Here is a 19,843-nt window from a genome sequence, read left to right as displayed (position 1 = left end):
GTTTTCTGTGGCTTTCACAGATTATGTCTTTGAGACCGTAGCGTTTGAAGAGACACGATGATATCACAAAAACAGATCATAACCACAGCCACATGCTCATGGAGACATATCTGGCATCATCATTTTTTCTTAGTAACTATATATACAGTTTATTTTTGTGGGGAAAAAAGCAGAAACATAGCCACACACCACACAGGAAGGTAAGTTTTGCTTCCTTTCTACACAGTAATAAGAAATAAAGAAATAAAGAACATTATTTTCAAATCTATTAGTTTTGTTACTTCTATTTATTTTATTAAAAATAAAATGCAAAAGGGAAACAGAAGCAACTAAGATTGTACAGTTACTTCTTTTGTACTCCTGATACAATAATCTAACAAGTGATTGACAACAGATCTTTTCCAACAGTAAGAAAACTGCCTGCACTGTTTGCCATACACATCGTTGGCAAATCCCTTCTTTGTGGCCTACAAAGCAGGAGCCTAACAGGAAAAGTGTTTCCCTTCTCACCGCTCAAGCTGTGTCCTTTCTCTGTCATTCTGCCCATTATATCTGTTCTCTGCTGGGCGGCAGGCCCAAGGGAACACCGTGTACCACAGCACAAACACTCTGAGTTGGCCTCATCACTTTTTTTCCCCAATGTCAGGAATGATTTATCCATTTGTACACAGAAAGCATGACCCATTACCTGATAATTTGATCTACCTGAAAGGTTCTTGTATTAAGAGGTTAGTAAGCATTCTGGCAGGAGTCTAGGGAGCTAACAGTGCTTTCACTGAGCACATGAACATGTTTTAAGACAGTGACGGCCTTTGCAATAGTCCTGCTGTGGCTGGCCAATGTAGTTTATGACAAAGGAGCAAGCCAAATGGAAAGAAAAAAAAAAAGAGAGAGAGAGAGAGATCTGTTCTTGTATCAGGTAGGACTTTACTAATATATAATTGGTATAAATTATGGGTGAAATCAGCAGAGTCAAAGCCACATAAGAGCAGGTTAGCAGACACTTAGGTAATTTGGCCTGACATTTAAAAAGAGAATCAATTTATGTGAAACATGAGATGAAATCACACAGTGAATGCTCACAGATCTTTATCCTCTTAGGTTTATCTCCAAAATACTAAAAAGTGAAATTCTAGACTTCATAAACTCTACAATGGCTATAAAAATGTTGTAGTGGCAGTTATAAGCAATGACACAGAAGGCATTCGTTTGTCTTTCAGTGGTTTATGGTAGCTTGCATGACCAAATAGTAGAAAATTGTCTATGCTTTGATATTTAAGTTCACCATTTCCTGCCCAGTCTCAGCCACACGTAAGTACTGATACTTTTGGGTTAGAATCATTTTACCAGTTGTAGGTTTGATCACTAAGTACACTGTTTTATTCTTTTTTCTACATATCTGATAGGGGATTGTTACTGCCTTTCATTGTGCCCTGTTTTATTATGTCTTGCATTATGTCCCTGAGTCATGGCAGATGAACGCATGTTAAATTTTAACAGACATACGTGTAGACTGGATTTGAGTCTCAAAGAAAAATTATTTTAGTGACAAATTATTAGATCATATCTAGTGTACTTAAGCTAAAAAAATGACATATATATATACTGCCAAAGTAATTTTTCATAATAGTAATCATTCATTTTGCTCTTTCAGTCACTACATCCCAGAAAAGTAGTACTAATCTTCCTGTTTCTTAAACTATTTCATCTGTAAATACGTTTACTGCACTTGTGGAGGCAGCTAGCTGAACCAAAACAAGTTCAAGCACATCAATTCAATGATATCATAATTAATGATTTATCAAGCTTCTGAATCTTAGATACACACAATTAGGTTGTCTGCCTGGGCTGAAATGTGGTAACCACAGCCAGCAGGGCTAAGCTACAACTTTTTGAAGCCACATACATTAGCGATTGATGAATCAGTCCATACATAATGGATTGATTACAGGGCTGGCAACTCACAGTGGCAAGAGACAAAGCCCACTTGCCAGCTATTTCCCATCATATGAAAACTGTTAACATGGAAGGTGTGGTATATCACAGAGTTTTAATGATTATAAATGCTCAGGCCAGCGTTGCAAGTTCTACCTCGCCACAACTTCTGGTCCCACGTTCTGATACAAACAGACATTTGGCGTGCACAGCTTTGATACCCACCCTGCTGCAGTAATTTGCATTTGTTAGCCCATAGGATAACAATTTCTTATTTTATGGACACGAGATCCTTCCTGGCTTTCATTATTCAAGTAGATGACTACTTTTTTTGCCATTGAAAATACAGCTGAGGACCCAGCAAACAGAGCACTGGGAGGCTTGTGGTGAGAATAGAAATGGAAAACCAGGATTAGATTTCAGCTGAATTAAGTGGCTCTGTTGTGACAGTGGTTTCTCAAAATACTTCATAAATTTCTCTCTCCCATCTGTATAACTGCTTATTGCTAACATATTTTGGCATGTTAGTTTTGGCATAGTTGCTTTCTGCCTTTCTAGAAAAGAGAAGGAAAACCTCCCCAGAGGGTCCAGGTTTCATGTAGACTTTCTACCTCCTCCCAATATTTGCTTAGGAGACTCCATACTGCTCAGCACAGTGCACTTTTACACAAAAAAACTAACCATAAGAATATTTCTTAGTGCACCAGCAACACTGCTTATGCAAAAGAAATGGAGCCGTAATGAGTTTGCCCCATTTCTCAAAGTCCTGGTTCTGGAATGTAGGCCAAATTGAGGACTTGGCAAATGGATTGGTAATTTCCTCACTCTGCTCACCTGCTTCCAGCTTGGATTTTCTAAACATGAAACTTCAAGAGAGTGCAGAATTACAGATGGGTCCAGCAGTGTTTTTTCTGCTCAGAAGTTTCTTTCTCCTTCCTCGGTTTACCTTATGCTAGAGCAGAAAACATAGCTCACAGTCCAAATGGAGCATTTAATTCAGGCCAAGTCTTTTTATTTGGGTAAGACAATCAATTACTCTCCCATCCACATTTCAACAGCTCAAGGTTAGTTGTCCCTGCTTTGTTCTGGCCTTATGCCTGCCCTGCCCGAAACCTGACAGTGTCAATACCTGGGCTGACAAAAAGCCTCGGGAATTACAATAGCCAAGGACACGCTAAATGGACTGGGTTTCCTTGGCCTTCAGCAATGGTCCCTGATTTTTCAAAGGTTATTGGCACTCAGTGCTGGAAAAGTGTAAAACAATATCGCCGTCTTCCTTTGCATTGAGCGGGTGTGATGCAGTGATGGTAGTGTTCCAGCTGCGTTTTTCAGACAAATATCTAACTTCCTGATGTACTCATTTTCCTGAAAGATCCCAAAGCATCGAAAACGCAGCTCGCCAAAGGCGGCTGCGGATGGAGAAACCCTGAAAGCTTCCACGAGGCTCCTGCGCTGGGTTTGAGGGACCTCTTGTGGTGGCCGAGCCGCTCCAGCAGCAGATAAAAGCAAAACCCACATCTATTTCTCTCATTGCAGCAGCTCAGCCCGCTTAATACAAGAGACATCAGCGCGTAGCCCAATATTGAGACATAGTTCATCATCCCCGCCTCCAGCTATGAACACGAGGCATCTAAAAATAAAGCAATGCTCAGTAAGATTTCAGTAAATATTTTCAAATCCAGCGCAGCCCACCCAACTGCGGCATCACGAAAACAACGGCAGCTGGAAACAGTTCGCCTAGCTTCAGTTTTAAACTGGGAAACTCAGAAAGTGGAGGCAGAGTTAAACTACCAATGACCACCTCCTTGTGCAGAGGCTTCGGCTTCTCTCAGAACCCCGCTAGCAATGGTTTCTAGACTTTTTGTGAATTTGGAAGCCACCAAGCACTGCCCTGTGACTGCCAACAAAGCTTCACGTAACTGACCGCCACGCACTCGTAGCAAGGACCCAAAGCACCCCCGCTCACATCCATCCTGCACAGCCTGTCCAAATGGTGCCATCTATCTTCGTTTATTTATTTGTCTAACACACACCGCGGCGAATTTTATCTCCGGTGTTTTTATGAAATTATTGAATTATTTTCTGCACTCTGGTCCACAGCTTCCTCAAAACTGATGTATTCTGTCTCAAAGCTGAAAGCAACATTTATAGAGTCTGTATCTCTCTGCTGATTTATTGACTTGAAAATCCCCCTCCTGGGACAGTCACAAAGCCACATAATATGTTCAAAAATTGGCTTTATATTTTTATTTCCAGTTTAGAGTCGCTGTAATAAGAGAACTACAGCCTGCAGCCAGTTGCCACCCAATATGCTAGGTGGTGTATTTCTTCCAAAAACAAGGTTAATTTTTAACCCCTAGAGCAACTTCTCTACATCTCTTTTAGTAAAAACAAAACAATGTCAGAAACTATGTTGATCTGCTGGAAAAACATCACAACTTGCCACATATTGCTGAGATCTATCTCCCAGTTACACAAGCCCAAAGCATGGTCACAAATTCAACTGTGCCTGAAAGAGTCACATCACCTGCACGTTCATTTGAGACACTACTATTGCTGTAAAGGTCCCTTCTTAATGCTTAGCCAACAATTCAGCTTTCATTTACCCAAAGCCCAGGAGCCCAGGAAAAAGGAGCAAATAGGAAGACGTGCCCAGACGCGGCACTCACCGGTGTGCTGCTGTCGGAAAAGGTGTTCATGCTGATGGACCTGCTCATCTTGTCCGAGGACAGGGAGGGCGGCGAGGGGCTGCGCTTGTCCAGCTGCTCGTGGTGCAGGTCCTGGCGCTGCAGGTATTCACGCCATGCTCGCTGGATGCTGGGGCGAGCACCAAGCACAGCGTTAGGGGGGACGCAGCAGCGAGATCAATTTAAAATACATATTCTCAACCCAAGAGGTGGTTTTGTTTTTGTGCACTTTGTTTTCGTATTTGGGAAATTATGACACACAGCTGCCCTTTGTTAGCCACTACTAGCAGATCTTGAGATACTCGTTAAGTGGAAGCAAGTCTTTATTTCAAATCCTTAAACTCACAGAAGTGATTTGAATCTGAGTCTATGCTTAGCTCAGCAATTCTCTTACACCTTGCAAACAAAGAAAAAGGAAACGATTTGCTTAAAAGAGTGAACAGCTTTCAGAATCTTTTATTTACACCAGCTTTCAGCACTGCAACACAGACCTGGTTGGAACTTCAGCATCCTTCACAACCCACTCCCTCCTGCTGGAGCTGGGGACCCCAAACCTGCCCCGTTCACTGCCCTGGCCACCTTCTGAATGCCTGGGCCAGCGGGGAGCCGCAGCCAGGCTCAGCAGGTGGCAGTGCGGGATCACAGAATCACATCCACAGCGTCATTAGGGTTGGAAAAGCCCTCCAGGATCATCTGGTCCAACCGTCCCCCTACCACCAATGTCTCCCACTAAACCCTGTCCCCAAGCACCACGTCCAGCCTCTCCTTGAACACCCCAAGGGACTGTTACTCTACCACCTCCCTGGGCAACCAGCCAAAGCTTTTTAAAGAAACCACATCTCCACACCTCAAGCATTTATACTTTGCATTGTCTCAGCTCCATGTTCCACTGCAAAATATAATCAAGTAGTATTTACGTGCACTTTCCATTTTAAAGCATGAGAATAAGGTGTAGCTACCCCTCCCAAAAGCTCTTTGAAAATCTGTTCTTTCATCAACCTTAAAATTTGCATGACTAAAAGACACTGGCTGGATTTTAATTTGAAACTCCTTGTCCTTTAAATATTTTAACACAACATTAATATTTTAACCACCTTTACAGCGAGTTAGCTGTAGTTTTCAACTGGAAGTGAATTTCGGCATGCGCTGCAGCAAGGCGTGCAGCTCTGTGCAGCACTACACCTGGGCCTGATGTCTCAGGATTTTGCCACAATACTTTGGGGTTTCAGCATAAAGGCATTCATATTTTTGAGGCAAGTGCAGCCTGGTTTCCAGCTTTCTGCTGGGAAGACCAGCAGCAGAAGCAGAGAGCTCTGATGAATACCTGGGTACGTGCTAATTTATATCCCTGGTATTGCCACCTGTCCTGACCCAGCACAGACAAGCCTTTTAGAATAACTGACCCTATGATAAACTATCAAAAATTCAGGGAATGTTTTACAGAGGATAAAATGATGGCACTTGGGAAGCTGGAGGAGTTTCTTAGTGCCAGGTGTGTGCCATGGCTGAGTGCTAGCTGCTGCCTTGCTTTACTGGCAGGAGCTCAACCACCTTCCTGAACTGATGCTTTTATATACTTAGATTTACACAGAAATCTGGGATGGACACAGTCTGGGTTCTGAGGTTTAGGAATCTGACAAACCCAGCTGCATTTAAATGCAGAAACCCCACTCTTGGTCACTTACATTTTCACTTTTGATTCCAAGGGCTGTAAGTTGATGTGATACTTTTCAATATTATTTTCTTCATCCATGGCAAGCTGATGGCTATGAAAAAGAAAAGAAAATGGGTTTAATGCATCTCAGCATGACACTTTTGCAATCACTGTGAATTAATTCAGAAAATTTGACAAGCCCATACAAGAGCTGCTTATTTTAAAGTGTTGCTGTCTTTGGGGAAAGGCATCTGGGTCCCCAAGTCCAGCTCCACTTGGTTATTAACAAAAAGTAGGAATTTGGACCCACTTTCCAGACTGAAGCCTCCCTGAGTCCTTGCAGATTCAACTAAACCCTCCAGATGCCAGCTCCAGAGACAGGCACACCCAGCAAAGAAGCTGCTGCAAATAAAAACACTGGCAAATATAGTAGATATTCTTGCTAAATTAACTTGTATCCCTTGGGCTACATTCAGAAAGCTGGAGAGTAAAATGGAAGGTAACAATGGTAACGCTGGTAGCAAATGAATTACATCAGCAAAAGCCATACAAGAATATGAAGAAAAAATTCTTTGTAATAAATGATGACCAAGGAATCGGTGCTGCGAACTGATTGTTTTGAGAAAGCAATTTTAAAATGCTAGGAGATAAAAATCAAACACCTTGGGGCGCTGCTTTGGATGGGACTGGCAACATGAATGAAAGGCCTCTGCATGGAAATTTGTAAGATTAGACCCCAACCTGTGGAGTGTTTTTGAGACTTTACTGGACACTTAATTACATCACTCAATCAGCAACAGTTTTCAGAAATTATCCTCCTGTAACTAAAAATAAGAATTGTTTATGGAATAGATGCAAAATCTTGAATATTCAGTATATTACCTAGTGAAAAATAATTACAGCAAACAGACCTCAGAGAGGGCGTGTTGCCTTATGGAAATCATTTCACTTTACCACATGCGAGGTATGGCAGAAATCACACAGTTACCTTTGAAGCAAGTATTTGCCATCGTTGACCTGTTCCAGGGTGTTCTGGAGCCTTTTGAGTTCTTCCTACAAGAAGAGAAAAAAAGGTTTCAATGTGCCTGTGGGGTGCCCTTGGCTGACACCAGAGATTCTCCCACGGCCGTGTTCCCTCAGGTGATGTCTGCAGGGCGAGCTCCCCAAGCCACGCATCCAAACCAGCTACGCAGAAACCAAGGCATTTATCAGCACATCCAGCACTAACTTTGAAAGAAAATATCAGACCTAAAAAGACAGCAGGCAGGGAGAAAGAGGAAAGTGTTCTTCCACGTGTTAGGTGTGTGGCTGCTCTGATTTGGGAGGAGATGGTCTTGGTACGAGGCAAGCAAGCACCAGCTTACTGACAGGCACTTCTCTTTGTTCTGCAATCAAACTGGATTCAATTGCATAATTAAGAGTGTCACCAGCTGAGATTTACAGCCTGATATCTTTACCAGGCTATTTGCATCAGATCCTGTTTCTACGGAAGAGCTGCCACTGACTGAGCTGCATAGCTGGGGTTCCCTGCGTCCAGGCTGTGGGGCCAGCACAAATCCCCACATGAATTTCAGCACAGATGTAGGGCTCAACAAACTAAGTTGTGTCTGTCTGGCAGGGCTTTGCTGTTCAGAAGGGGTAGGAGTTGAGGGGTGGGGGAGATCTGTAATTGACCTAAAATTGAAAAAAATTTGGTAATTACTGATGAAATGCAATAAAAATAATTACAAATAAATAACAATGTTTTTTAAAGAAAGCAGGCACAAATACAGAATTCTAAAAGCAGACTCTATTCCATATTAAATTGTTTTCCTGTTACTGAAACACACCTGTGGGCCACCAAGGTGGCTCATAGCAGGACGGGGAATGCCAGGCCACGTGGCAGAGCTGCTTTCTTGGCTCGCCCCCAAAGCCACCGGTGGAGGGGGCTGCCTGCTCCATTCCCACCCAATTCACTCATAAAGGTGCATCTCTGCCCTGATCATAATACATAAAAGAAATGTATCGCTCAAGAATTTCCAAGGGACAGCACTGTGGTTTTTTAGCTGTGTTAAAATGATGCCAGGAGACCAACAGCTTGCAGGCAGAAGTGGGATTCTTAGGGAGGCTGGGTGTATGAAAAGGAAAAAAATGAGCGTATTTTCACCTTGTATAGCTCATCTGACCCGGGGATGAATCCAACATTTTTGCTTCCAATGAGACCATCGCTGTCTCTAGGGGCCCAGCAGATCAGCCAGCACTACTGCCTGCTTTCTCAAATACAGCTGATTTTGTGAAACAGAGAAATTTTACCTGGTGCTTTTTAATCTTGTACAAGGTTCTGCGCCATTCGACATGAAACGAGATCACAGTTGGTAGCTGATTTACTCCTAATGCAACTTTCATTCCCTCAGCCTTGGACGGGCTATTACTGCAAAATATGTTTTATGCATAACCTAGATTTGTCAAGCTGACAAGTCGGATTTCTCCTCCGTCTTTGCCCCAGTCTTTGGCCCTCTGGGCCTCTAATTGCAGCGCCGTCCTGTTGACACGCCGAAGCTGATAAAGCACCACGCGTGGTTCAGGGGGCCTGGCTGCTTCCCGATAATCCACCACTGGAAATGATCCAGATGTGAAACTTTTTATTTTTGCCTTCCTTTTTTTTAAAAAATATATATATATATATTTTTTTTTTTGCCTGCTCTGAGGAACTTCCTCTTCTGACATATTAAAAATAAACAACTTCCAAAATTATTTTCTTTGACGCAGAGTTCAGTTCAGAAGATAACCTTTTACTCTCCCTTATTATTCCACTGGTCATTTTTTTCAGTGTATCCCAGAGCTATGGAAGGTAATTTAGAATGTGAAAACAATTTGCAATTGACTTTATATATAGCCCTGGGTGACGAAACCTGCACGACTTACATAAATCATTTCTTGTGTTTGACATCATTTTCTATTAACCTAAGGGTGAAGACTGAACAAAAAAAGTAAAAACTAAAATTGGTTGTGACATTTTTGACTATTCAGCCTTTCAATTAAACATCACCAGACAGTCTGTATAAAAGCCGTAGCATAAGGCAGCGACAAAAGAGGCACGGTAGCGTTTGCATAATTGGGAAGAGAAGGAGACATAAAATCCATACTAATTTCAGTTTTGCGTCATTAAACACGAAGTATTGATTATTGCTCCTCGCAGCCAAGTTTACCAAGCCAGTCCGCACAGAGCGGGGCCAGTGCCGTGCCCTGGGGCCCGGTGTGGCACCCGGTGGCTGTGGGGATGGCGGCTGCTGCTGGGGGCTCCTCACAGCCCCGAATTGGCACCGCACACGTTTCGCCAGGAGCGACCCAGCTGCAAGCTCGGACTTCGGAAAATTGAACTGGAAGAGATCCATACTGCTGTTGGAGCACGCCATGAATTACAGTGCCTCTATAAAACTTGTTAAAATGTAAACATACTGTAAAATTTACTGCGGCTTTCGTTTTCCCACTCCGGTTGGATGCAGACATTAGTGGCACTCGGGGAGCTGCAGACAGACGTGGGCACCTCAGGAGGAGAAAGCAGTGAAAGCCCGAAGTGCAAAGCTGGTTTGGAGAGCAAACTAAAACAGCTCTGCCACACTTTGCTCCTTGTCGAGCTTCACACGGTGAAGTCATCCCACGTTTGACTGGCCATGGAGACAGTGGATGCGGGGTGCTTGGGGCCAGACCAGATGCCAAGGAGCACAAAAGTGGGTTTGGGAGGTGCTGAACCCATAAAGCCCAGGAGCCCACAGACAACAGGTACCACGGAGGCCCCCCAGTGCTGGCAGTTTGCAAATCCTGCTGCTGCCGTGCTCGGGGCTCCCCTTTCCTGCTCGGCCGAGGCAAAGAGCGGTGACTGGTGCGCAGGGCCGCCGAGGAAGGAACGCGTTTCCTGGATGTTTCTAGGCCACGGGCTCCTTTGGGAAATAAATATTCAAACAATCTAAATGCACCAGTCCCTAAATTCCTTTTGGAGAAGTATGCTTCACAAAAGCTGTTATGTTAGCGTAACGTCTAAGGAAATAAATGTGCAGACGTTAAATCACGCCTGGATACATATTTACCTCGAACAGCAGGCAACGAGGCTTTGTTGTTGCTGTGCCCCCAAAATATCCATTCAGATCAGTGGAGCTATTTATACTCATGGGTTTATACTAGCGCAGAGAAATCAGGGCAGAGGCCACATATTAAAAATTAATTTTCAAAATCCTTTTTGGACACGCGTGCTATCGTTTGCCTAAGAGGTCTGCCCATCGTTGCCGAGCCAAGGTGCAGTGGTGCTTCCCGAGAGGTCAGAGAGATGGAGATTGGAGCAGAAAGCTCCCATTTTAGTAGAACCACAGCCCAAAAATAGCAGCAGAAAAGGTTTGTTTTTCCTTTTTATAATTAAGGGCAAGTACAGCAATTATTCAAACATGTCAGCTTTGCGTAGCTCTCTATTTCACTGATGTGCTTCCAAATTTTAATTGAAATTTCATCCAATGGTTATTTTAGACTGAGGTTATTCAGACACATTCCCCAGGAGGCACAGTACCCACCAGGCACAGCCCAACCAGGACCACAAAGGAGAACGTGTCACCAGCCTGCCTCGCTACGCAGAGACCTTAATTCACAAATACCAGCGAGGAGCATCAGTGCTCTCACGGCTGCTCCTGCCAGCGAGCTCAGCACCCCATCCCATTGCTCCACAGCATTTTAAAGCACGTCTGTGACTTCCCCACAGCACTCACCCACTGGTAGTTCCTCTCCCAGCACGACAAGGCTGGTAGGAGAGAGCTAAATGCTGGCAGGTGCCAACACCAGAAGCTGGGCAGCATCTGTCCCCCGAGCAAGGCCACCTGGTGCCCCTTCCCCTCACCTATCAGGAAGCCAGTTTATAGGTTTAAATACTGTCACCTCCTGCCATTTCCCTCTCCCGTGGTCATCAGAGGCAGGTACAGAACAAAGAAATCCCCTCTGCTGCTGCCCCTCACCCTGGCATGGGGAGCTGGGAGCCAAGGCAGCCGCTCCACCTGCTCCTGCATCCCAGGAGCATCCCTGGCTCTCTGCTCCTTTCTCTCCATGAAATACCCATGTGCTGCTCATCTGTGCTGCTCCCCATGCTCAGGTGAGAAGCTGGGTTAGACCTGAGCTAATAGCCAAAAAGAAAAACCCACATGTTATTTGCTTCCTTCCTGCAGAATCTCCATACAACCTCACCAAAGCTGTGCTCAGCACCAGCTCCGATCCCTTTGCTGTTCACAGCCCAGCCCAGCCCAGAAGCAGCAGCCTCAGCTGCTTCTCTAACACCCCAGAAAAAAAAATCCAGAAATATGTTTTGTGTTTTGCTCACTTTTCCCGTGGAAGATGATGACCCCTGCTTTAAATGATGCGGACTCCATGTTTCAGTCTGACAGGGTCTGTCAAACAGCATCTTAATTAAGCCTCTAAGCCTGATACAAGTGTAAAGAGGACAGGAAGATCAGGATCCTTTGTGGTGAAGGCTTTTACTCAACTTTTCTCTGGGCTGGTGTGGAGGAGCTGCTCCCACGGGAAATGTGCTGGATTTCATGAGCAGCCACCTAAAGCTGCTGCTGCCTCTCAGCACACATCGGGGTGCTTGTCCCCAAAGCAGCATCTCTGGTGGCACCCATGTGCCAGAGTGGGGCTGTATCAGAGGCACAAAGAGCCCCCGTTTGGGCACACACCAGAGATCTGCGTTAATGCCCACGTTTCGGGGACATGTGGAGCCTTCTGCATCCCATCTAGAGGCTGGAGCATAAAAGCTAATGCAATGCCCTGAGTACGCTGAGCATCTGGTGAAGTCAGTAATTAAATGTCAGATGGTGGCAACAGCTCCATACCTCAGAACAAAAGACACATCAGATGATAGGGGCTTTTGTATGGCGGGGCTGGGAGGGGGAAACCCTACTAGGCAACCTAATAGGGACCTTGAACATTTTAGCTATGAATATGCAAGAAAAGTACATTAACTGCACGAGATTAACATAGCTACAGGGGCCCTGCGATCCACAGCTGTCAGAGCAATTTACCAGACCCCATTAAAAAAATCATGCCATTAACAGAGTTACCTAAACCCACTTAAACAAGTTGTGCATTCAGATTTTGAAAGAAAATGTGAATTAGCCTTGCTGAAGTGGGTTAGCTGGTACAGAGAGCTGCAGCATGGGTGACCAGGTCGGATCCCATACCCTCGCCATCATATATATGATGTCTCCACACATACAGCAGTGGGGCATTGCCTACAATGCCGGTACCGAGAAACCTTCTGCCTCAGGGACTTCTTGTCCGAGGACTCTGCAAGCACCATGCTGATCTGAGCTGCTCCCAGACCGGCTTCTGAGGTTACCCACAGGGCTTCAGGATGGAGCTAGGGGTGCAAGTCTGGGATCCTTTCAATTAGGAATTCTTGTAAGACTGTCCCACAGAGAAAAATATAAAATCACAACCAAAATTCCCCACCATTTCTGATTATTCCCAGACTGCTCCTTACAGGATTTCACTGAAAACCCAACGAGGCAGAGTTGGAAAAGTTTTACCTTTGGCAGAACGGTAACCTGGCTGCTCCAGTAAGCTCCACACTGCATCATTTGTCAGTTTTACTCGTTGCTGTTTAGAGTTCCCATGGGATGTGATTGCCTCATATTCCACAGGACACTTCCATCACATAATACACGAATCAGTGATATTTTCATTTTCTTCATGCAACCCCTCTTCCTCCTTTTTACACCCCATGGGCATGCTACCTAATTGTTTCTCTTCCCTGTCTTGTAAGTCACGATGCTCTCTCCTCACTGTCATCTAATCAAGATAGGGCTTGAAAGGAAACTGCATCAACTAAATGTAAACCCAGCACAGAGAACAAACTGCTGAAAGTCTTGGCCTTCAGACATTTGAACTAAGCTGGTGCCTAGTCCTTTTGCTATGATCCTGGCTGTACAAGGATGCCCAGGCCAGCTGATAAATTAATTCCTCTGATGGTAAAAGGCCAGAAGGGAAACGCAGTGAAGCTGGTGATATGTCCCAGGGGACAGGAGCACTCACAGGATGACCTGTGGAGCTCTTCTCCACTTTCTGCGATATCAATAAATTGTTGTGTGTTTTTTTTTTTTTTATTATTATTTTTTTTTCCCTCCTTCAGATCTGCCCTCAGGAAGAGTAATCTATTGAATCATGGCTACAGAGCATTATTTCATAGTTGCAGCAGCTCTGGAAACCTTGCACAGGGATGAACACCATTAAGAAGCCAGGTTAGATTCCTTTTAAAAAAGCCTCTTCTTTCTGATGCAGTCACTGTGGTCAAGGCTTTCAACGGCACCACTTCTGCCTCAAAATACACAAGCTTTTAACTTTTGCAGGCAGAACCACCTAACGAGAAGGAAGCCTCTTGACATCCTGGCTTTTCTGCAGCCGCAGCGCTTCTGAAACTGCAGCCAGGCTGAAGAGCGAGGGAAACGTCGGGAACAACACGACTGCTACAGGAGACCCTGCAAGGAAGGCATCTGAGAGGCCATGTGTCAAGCCAAAAATATAAGTATATATAATATATATGTATTATATACATGCACACAAATATACACGCTGGGATTCCAGTTGCATGGTGACAAAGCTGATTTCTTACTCAAGTCCAGAAAGCTTTGGACTCAGACATGGCAGCCGCCCTGCCAGCAGCAGCATGCACTGCATCGTTCATTTGTGGAAGGAGGAGATGCTATATCCCCTTCTGGGATTTTAATCCCATTTTAGGAGACCTGATGTGGCAGTGCAAAGCCTCATCAGCTGCAGTTATTCTTAAGCAAATAACCTGTGCATATGTTGTCCACTATTCTTCGCCTTTGCTACCGTGACAACCTCCACGGAGCTGGAGCTGGTCAAGACAGCAAGTGGTGTGCTATAGGAAGGGGATTTTTCAAAGTGAGTTACTTTACAAATGAAGAACACCAATCTGCAGCCCACCCCCTGGAAGAAGTCCCCACCATCCAGCACCCTGTCACCTGTGAAGATTTTCATCACAAGCTACAGCTGGTCCAGCCTAATTTTGAGAGACGTGTGATGAGACTGCAAGCAGGGCGGGGTGGATTTGAGCATGCCAGGAAGGGGAAGGCAGGGGGAAAATCTGACATGACAGATCCATCTCCCGAACTCCCAGCGGAGGTTTCGTTTCCCCCAGAAAAAGCAAGCAGCTCTTTTTATAGCTCGTGAGCCTATTACTTCTAATGACAACAACAGATGACTGTTTTAAAACTGAGGGGAAAGATATTAATCCAATTTTCAGCTTTTCAGCATGTGGTTCTGTCTACTAATTTCCACAAAAGTGAAGACTGATGAACTAGGTTAGCAATCAGGAGGTTGCTGTGCAAAAACCACATGTCTATTGCTGAAATGCCTTTTTACACTACTCACAGCTCTGAAAGTCTCGTTTAGGCCAAGCAGGATGCATTTGGTCCATAACCAAAGGCGATGCTTTTAGGAAAGGGCGCGCCGATACCTGTGACACTGCGCTGTGGCAGCACCTACCAATGGCCCCCACACCACCACCCTCACAGCCTGTGCTTGTAGGACATGTCTGTGGGGTTTCACATATAGGGTTTAATGCCAGGAAGCTTTTCCCTGTGACATGGCACACATAGGGACACACATCCCTGGCCAGGAGGAGGCCACCTGAAGCCTCTAATTGAGGACCCAGAGAAGAGCAGCTGGAGCTACAGATTTTAGGTTCACAGAGGACCCTGTGCACCCACAGAAACACTATGTCCTCCCCCATGATGAACTACAGAGCAAGCAGTTTTGATGAGGGTCTTAATCTTTATGTGTATTGTAATTTCCACCACACACACTCCTGTTTGTCTTCAACATGAGAAATAGCTTTTCCACGCTGATAATAATGAAACTACTCACTCATTCTGATGCTTATAACTCTGCAAACGTGCTAAGAAGGCAGCAATGCACGTATTAATTTGCCAGCTGAGCTGTGCTCGCTAGAGGCAGCAGACACAAGTTATGTCAGCCTCCATCCCTGCACTACCCTCCTGTCCATTCCCAGCACCTCTGGATCATACAAGACAGTATTTTCTATCACAAGTAGAAAGTGTTTTATATTTAATATCCAGAAACTGCTCAGGCGTAAAGATCATCACAACTTCAACAGGAAAGAAGTCCTCCAAAGGCAAATATCTCCAGCAGGACAGCACCCACATCAGCCCAACCATCCCCCAGACCTTACATCCCAGCAGACAGGCGGTAACAAAGATCCACGTTTTTCTGAGCAGATCTAACTGCAAGTTCCTTAAAGCTTTCTCAGCGCTCTCAAGAAGTAAATCCGCACCATATTCATTTTTAAGGATGGGCGTAATTATGCTAAGAGAGATGCACAGGTCAATTAAATCAGGAAGAAGATTAGCAAAAGGGCTGTCTGGGCTAACACGAACCCCGTGGTCCTTCTTGGATCCCAGCACTAACAGCATTTTAGAGTTGAGCTAAAAGCCAACTTCTCAAACTGATCATGTTGATTTAGCAGAGATTATATTTCTCCCCTTTTGCATCCAGCTTGCTGTATGCCGTACATTTTGCTCTGGGTGGCAAATTCATCAAGGTAGGAGCCCCACTCTGATAAAACAGTCACCACCTGTACGAGGCTTCATGTACACAGAGCACCTTGCTAAGTGATTCTTTTAAGCTCCTCCAAAAGATTTTTTATTTTTCATGCCCCAGCATTTCACCCCAGCGTGCCTGAAATGGCCGCACTGCGATTTCAGAAAGGGATGGCAGCAGAAATCCCTCTAACTTTTGCAGCACTACTGGGAGCCACTGTAAAATGGTACCAAGCTAATTAGACAAGTAATAAAGATGCTCCCCTGGCAGTCTCACAGGTGAAATAATCTAATCTTCTACACCCTGCCTTCCCAGTTAATCACTTGATAAGAGTCATTAACACAATTGTTCAGTCTACTGTAGTCCCCTTACAAAGTGCATATAATTTACAATCCCATTAAAAAGATAGCCACAGAGAAGTCTCAGAGGCAAATTACAGAACTCCTCAGCTGTGTTTTCAGCACGCTGGCTATAGCTAAATGAATCCTGAAAAAAGTCACTGAACATAGCAGGTTTCAGAGCAAGGATACCCATCAAAATCAGCCTGATTTCCTGCAATTATGTTTAATTTATATTTACATTTAATTTTTATTATGTTAAATATAGCTGCAAATTGTGGGGTACTCTGGTCAGCAGCTGAGAAAACCACAGGGCCCTTTTTCTTCTCTGAATAGCAACACAGAACAAGTACCAAGAGCAGGCAAAAGGTGTATAAACTTCATTCATTTAAAAAGCTGGGATTTAGTTACTTCACTGCTTATGCTAAATTTCTTCTGCTATGAAGCATTCAAATTATATTCTGTCATGGTGCAGGATGATTGCAAGCATTTGGTGTTTCAAAATAATGGAAAAGGTGAAAGCACTGGACCTTGTAAACATATAATGAAACAAATGTGTGCCTGTTTCTGTACTTAGGCTTCCTAGTATCAGTCTCTAAAATCCAGCATGCAGAAGCATGAAACATCAGCTCCTTTTTGGAGACTGCTTTAACCCAGGTATCACACAAACACCGTGAAACATTTCCCACAACAGTCCCACGGTCCTGCCTGGGATCTTCAGGCAGCTCAGGTAAGATTTTCATGGGCTACAAGAAAAAACACTCAGATCCTGTTAGCTTTCAAAACAATTTAGGTATCTGAGCATTTTGGAGATCAGAAAACTGGACTTCCAGAGTTTACAATTGTTGAGTTTCCCCATGTAAAAGGCCTCTCGCCCTTGTGTTTCCCCCCCTCCTCACCATGCAGCAGCACATCACCTTCCCAAGTGCTTTCCATTGTTTTGTCTTCCACAAACAAGAAACCAGCTGGGGAATTTCAGCCACCACAAAAGCAGGCAGCAAGTGTCCCTAGCTTGTAACAGAAACCCTCTCGTATTTCTGCTCCAGCTTTAGGGAGGCACACTAAAACTGCCAGGGCTTCCCAACAAATGGCCAAGTGCTGCTTTTAGGAGGAAGCCCCAGGAGTCTGTGGCCTGCAGGAGGCTGTGATTCCAAGATTTTAGGTGAAGGGATGTATCAGCGAATGCTGGAGCACCAAAGCAGCCTGTCTGTGTGAGTTTGTCATCATTTGGCTGTGACAATACATCACATTCCCACTGCGGCACAGGAGGTGTCAGGGAGCCTGGCAGCTCCAGCCCTGACCCACAGCAATGGGCTCCACGTGGGAGCAGCTCGCACAAACACCTGTCAAAATCCAGGCTTGAATCTGTTTTTAAAAGTTCATCTATTCAGAGCCTATTTAAAATGAGCACTCTTGGATTTGAGCCCTGCTTTGAGGTTGGGGATGAGCCTGCTGATAGCCATGCTCCCCAGGACAAAACAAGTCCTAAAGTTAGAGGTTGGCTCCAGCACCTCTCCCTCTTCAGAGCCATCTGATTTTAGACAGGTGCCTGCAACTCTGAAAATACTTAATGATAAGTATGTGCAGGAGCCACACTGTTAGCCTGGGGATAAATAAAATACTCCCAAGCTCTGCATTATTGGTGATATAACAGCCACCGCCGGCGTAAAGGAGGAGGGATCCATGACAGTTCCTTCTAGGTTCAGGGGTTGTTCCTGCCTGAGCTCCTGAGGAGTTAAATCTAATTTCTTGTATACTGCAGATATCTACAAAGATGTTTTAATTGAAGGCAGTTGCTTAGCAACTGCATCCCGTGTGCTGCAGCAATGCCTTTCACCTGGAGCAGATAAACATCAGGATGGCACTTTACAAATCTGATTAGTGGCAATGAAATAGCTGGCTACCATAAACTGCAAGTGCTTTTGCAGAAGTTATGCTTCTAACCTGATACCCATCAACAGGGAGAAGCCAATGAAACTCATTCTCAGGTTAGAGGAGCCCCCTTCTCTTCCCGCCCAGCAAAATGCTTCCCTCTGCTTCTTACAACTGGAGCTTATCGAGAGGGAGATAGCATCGGCAGGATTTTTCTCACTCCAAAGATTTTATTGCAGTTACACGCAATGATAAAATACTTGAGTAGTTGCAATCATGCACAGATGTTTTTCTCAACAGGCCTATGATTCTTTGAAAAGCATCAAAAAAGGGCATTTCCTAGAACCGAGAGAAGAAGATTTCCTCATAACTTTTGTAACCGGACATTACTGTTTAAAGACTTTGCTATACTCGCATTTACAAGCTGTTTAAGAGCTGGTTGTTGTGCTGCTGCTGTGTTTCTAACAAAGGATATTAAGCCCTTGGATAGTTCACTTCCAACATCCTTGCGTCATGATGTTAGGATAAATGTCAACATTTTATCTTGACTCAGCTGTGTTCAGTGATTTGTTATACTGGGGTCCAGTGCACGGTGACCAATTAATCCTCTGAGGTTCAGAAAAGGATTCATGTGCTTTTTCCCCATCCACTACAAGCCAGGTACGTGTCCCAGCCACGACAAGAATGTCACTTATAACAGCACTCCAAAGTAGCAAGCCCAGGACATCCCTACCAGCTCAGCAGCAGTTTGAGCTGTTTGCTGAGGTCCACCTTCTAGAGGATGCTGCTGTAACATGTACCTGTCAGCCTGGACCACAGAGATTTTGTCCGAGATGCAGTCTTCACCTGCAGGGTGAATTGTGGCTGTACACCACATGAATCCAACTATAGGCAAGAGTTTTCTTTTTCTCATTTATTCTTCTGAGATCTCTTAGAGATGGTAACACCTTATCCTTTGTTATTATTCCTTGGTTTATTTTTCCATTCTCATCTCAACAACTGGCAGAGTTTGCAGACAGTTGAAAATTGAAAGGCAGGACAGATTTCTGTGCGCCTGACACCAGGCAAGTGAAGTGCAGATGAGTAGCTTCAGCTTGCTGCCAGTTTTGAATACTTCTCGTCTCATGACAATAAGGCCGTAATGCTTCACACAGGATGCTATTTGATGGTTAATGGGAAGTTAAAGAAGCATTTGGAAAACTCTTTTTTTTGAACTACTGATGATAAAAGAGAATCAAAGGCAATTTTTTCCCTTCTGAAAAATAACACCCCATAGATCAGCCTTGTTTTTGACCTGACCAGCAAGATATTCGGACACCGAAATTTTCAGTTTTATTAGAACAAGGAGAAGAAAGCCTTCCACCTAAGATGCAGGAAGAAAAATGTACAGCTTTGTATAGTCATCTAGACCAGACAGCTACCTCCAAAGTATGCCATTCTAATTACGAAGAGAGCAATCAGCACCTGTATTTCAGGATCTAAGGAGCTCTGATAGGTCCAGAAAGACATTCCTTTCCCTCTTTGCAACCCTCAGACTTGATTAGCTGCGTGCAGGGGTAGGAAAGTTAAAGCCCTGCATCCCTGTAGTGTCAATCTAATGCCCGTTTAGCCCTATGTAGGTCTATGGCATCGAGATGCAGAAGATTTGTAAAGTCAACACAGCATTTGGAACAAAAATAATAAATACTTTTTTCTTGGTGGTAGCAGTCCAAAGTCAAAGCAGAACTATGGCATCGGTTATTATTATTTCCATTATAATAATT

General features: G+C 44.4%; 1 protein-coding gene across 2 annotated transcripts in view; it reads right to left on the bottom strand.

The window, feature by feature from the left end:
* Positions 1–281: 281 nt before the first annotated feature.
* Positions 282–19,843, bottom strand: part of IQCJ (IQ motif containing J) — a 58,574-nt gene continuing 39,012 nt past the window's right edge. The window contains exons 2-5 of one of the 2 annotated variants that reach the window (XM_068692247.1): positions 7,265–7,329; positions 6,308–6,388; positions 4,605–4,752; positions 282–2,881 (exon numbers count right to left, since the gene is read on the bottom strand). In XM_068692247.1, the coding sequence (XP_068548348.1) occupies positions 2,804–2,881; positions 4,605–4,752; positions 6,308–6,388; positions 7,265–7,329 (372 nt within the window). In that variant the 3' untranslated portion in view covers positions 282–2,803. Of the gene's footprint in view, positions 2,882–2,925; positions 3,566–4,604; positions 4,753–6,307; positions 6,389–7,264; positions 7,330–19,843 lie in introns of those variants that run through there. The other variant, XM_068692248.1, reaches the window with a different exon arrangement.

Source organism: Anas acuta, chromosome 9 (assembly GCF_963932015.1).
Source record: "Anas acuta chromosome 9, bAnaAcu1.1, whole genome shotgun sequence".
In the NCBI taxonomy this organism is placed as follows: domain Eukaryota; kingdom Metazoa; phylum Chordata; class Aves; order Anseriformes; family Anatidae; genus Anas; species Anas acuta.
This window is presented reverse-complemented; position numbering and strand designations above follow the sequence as displayed.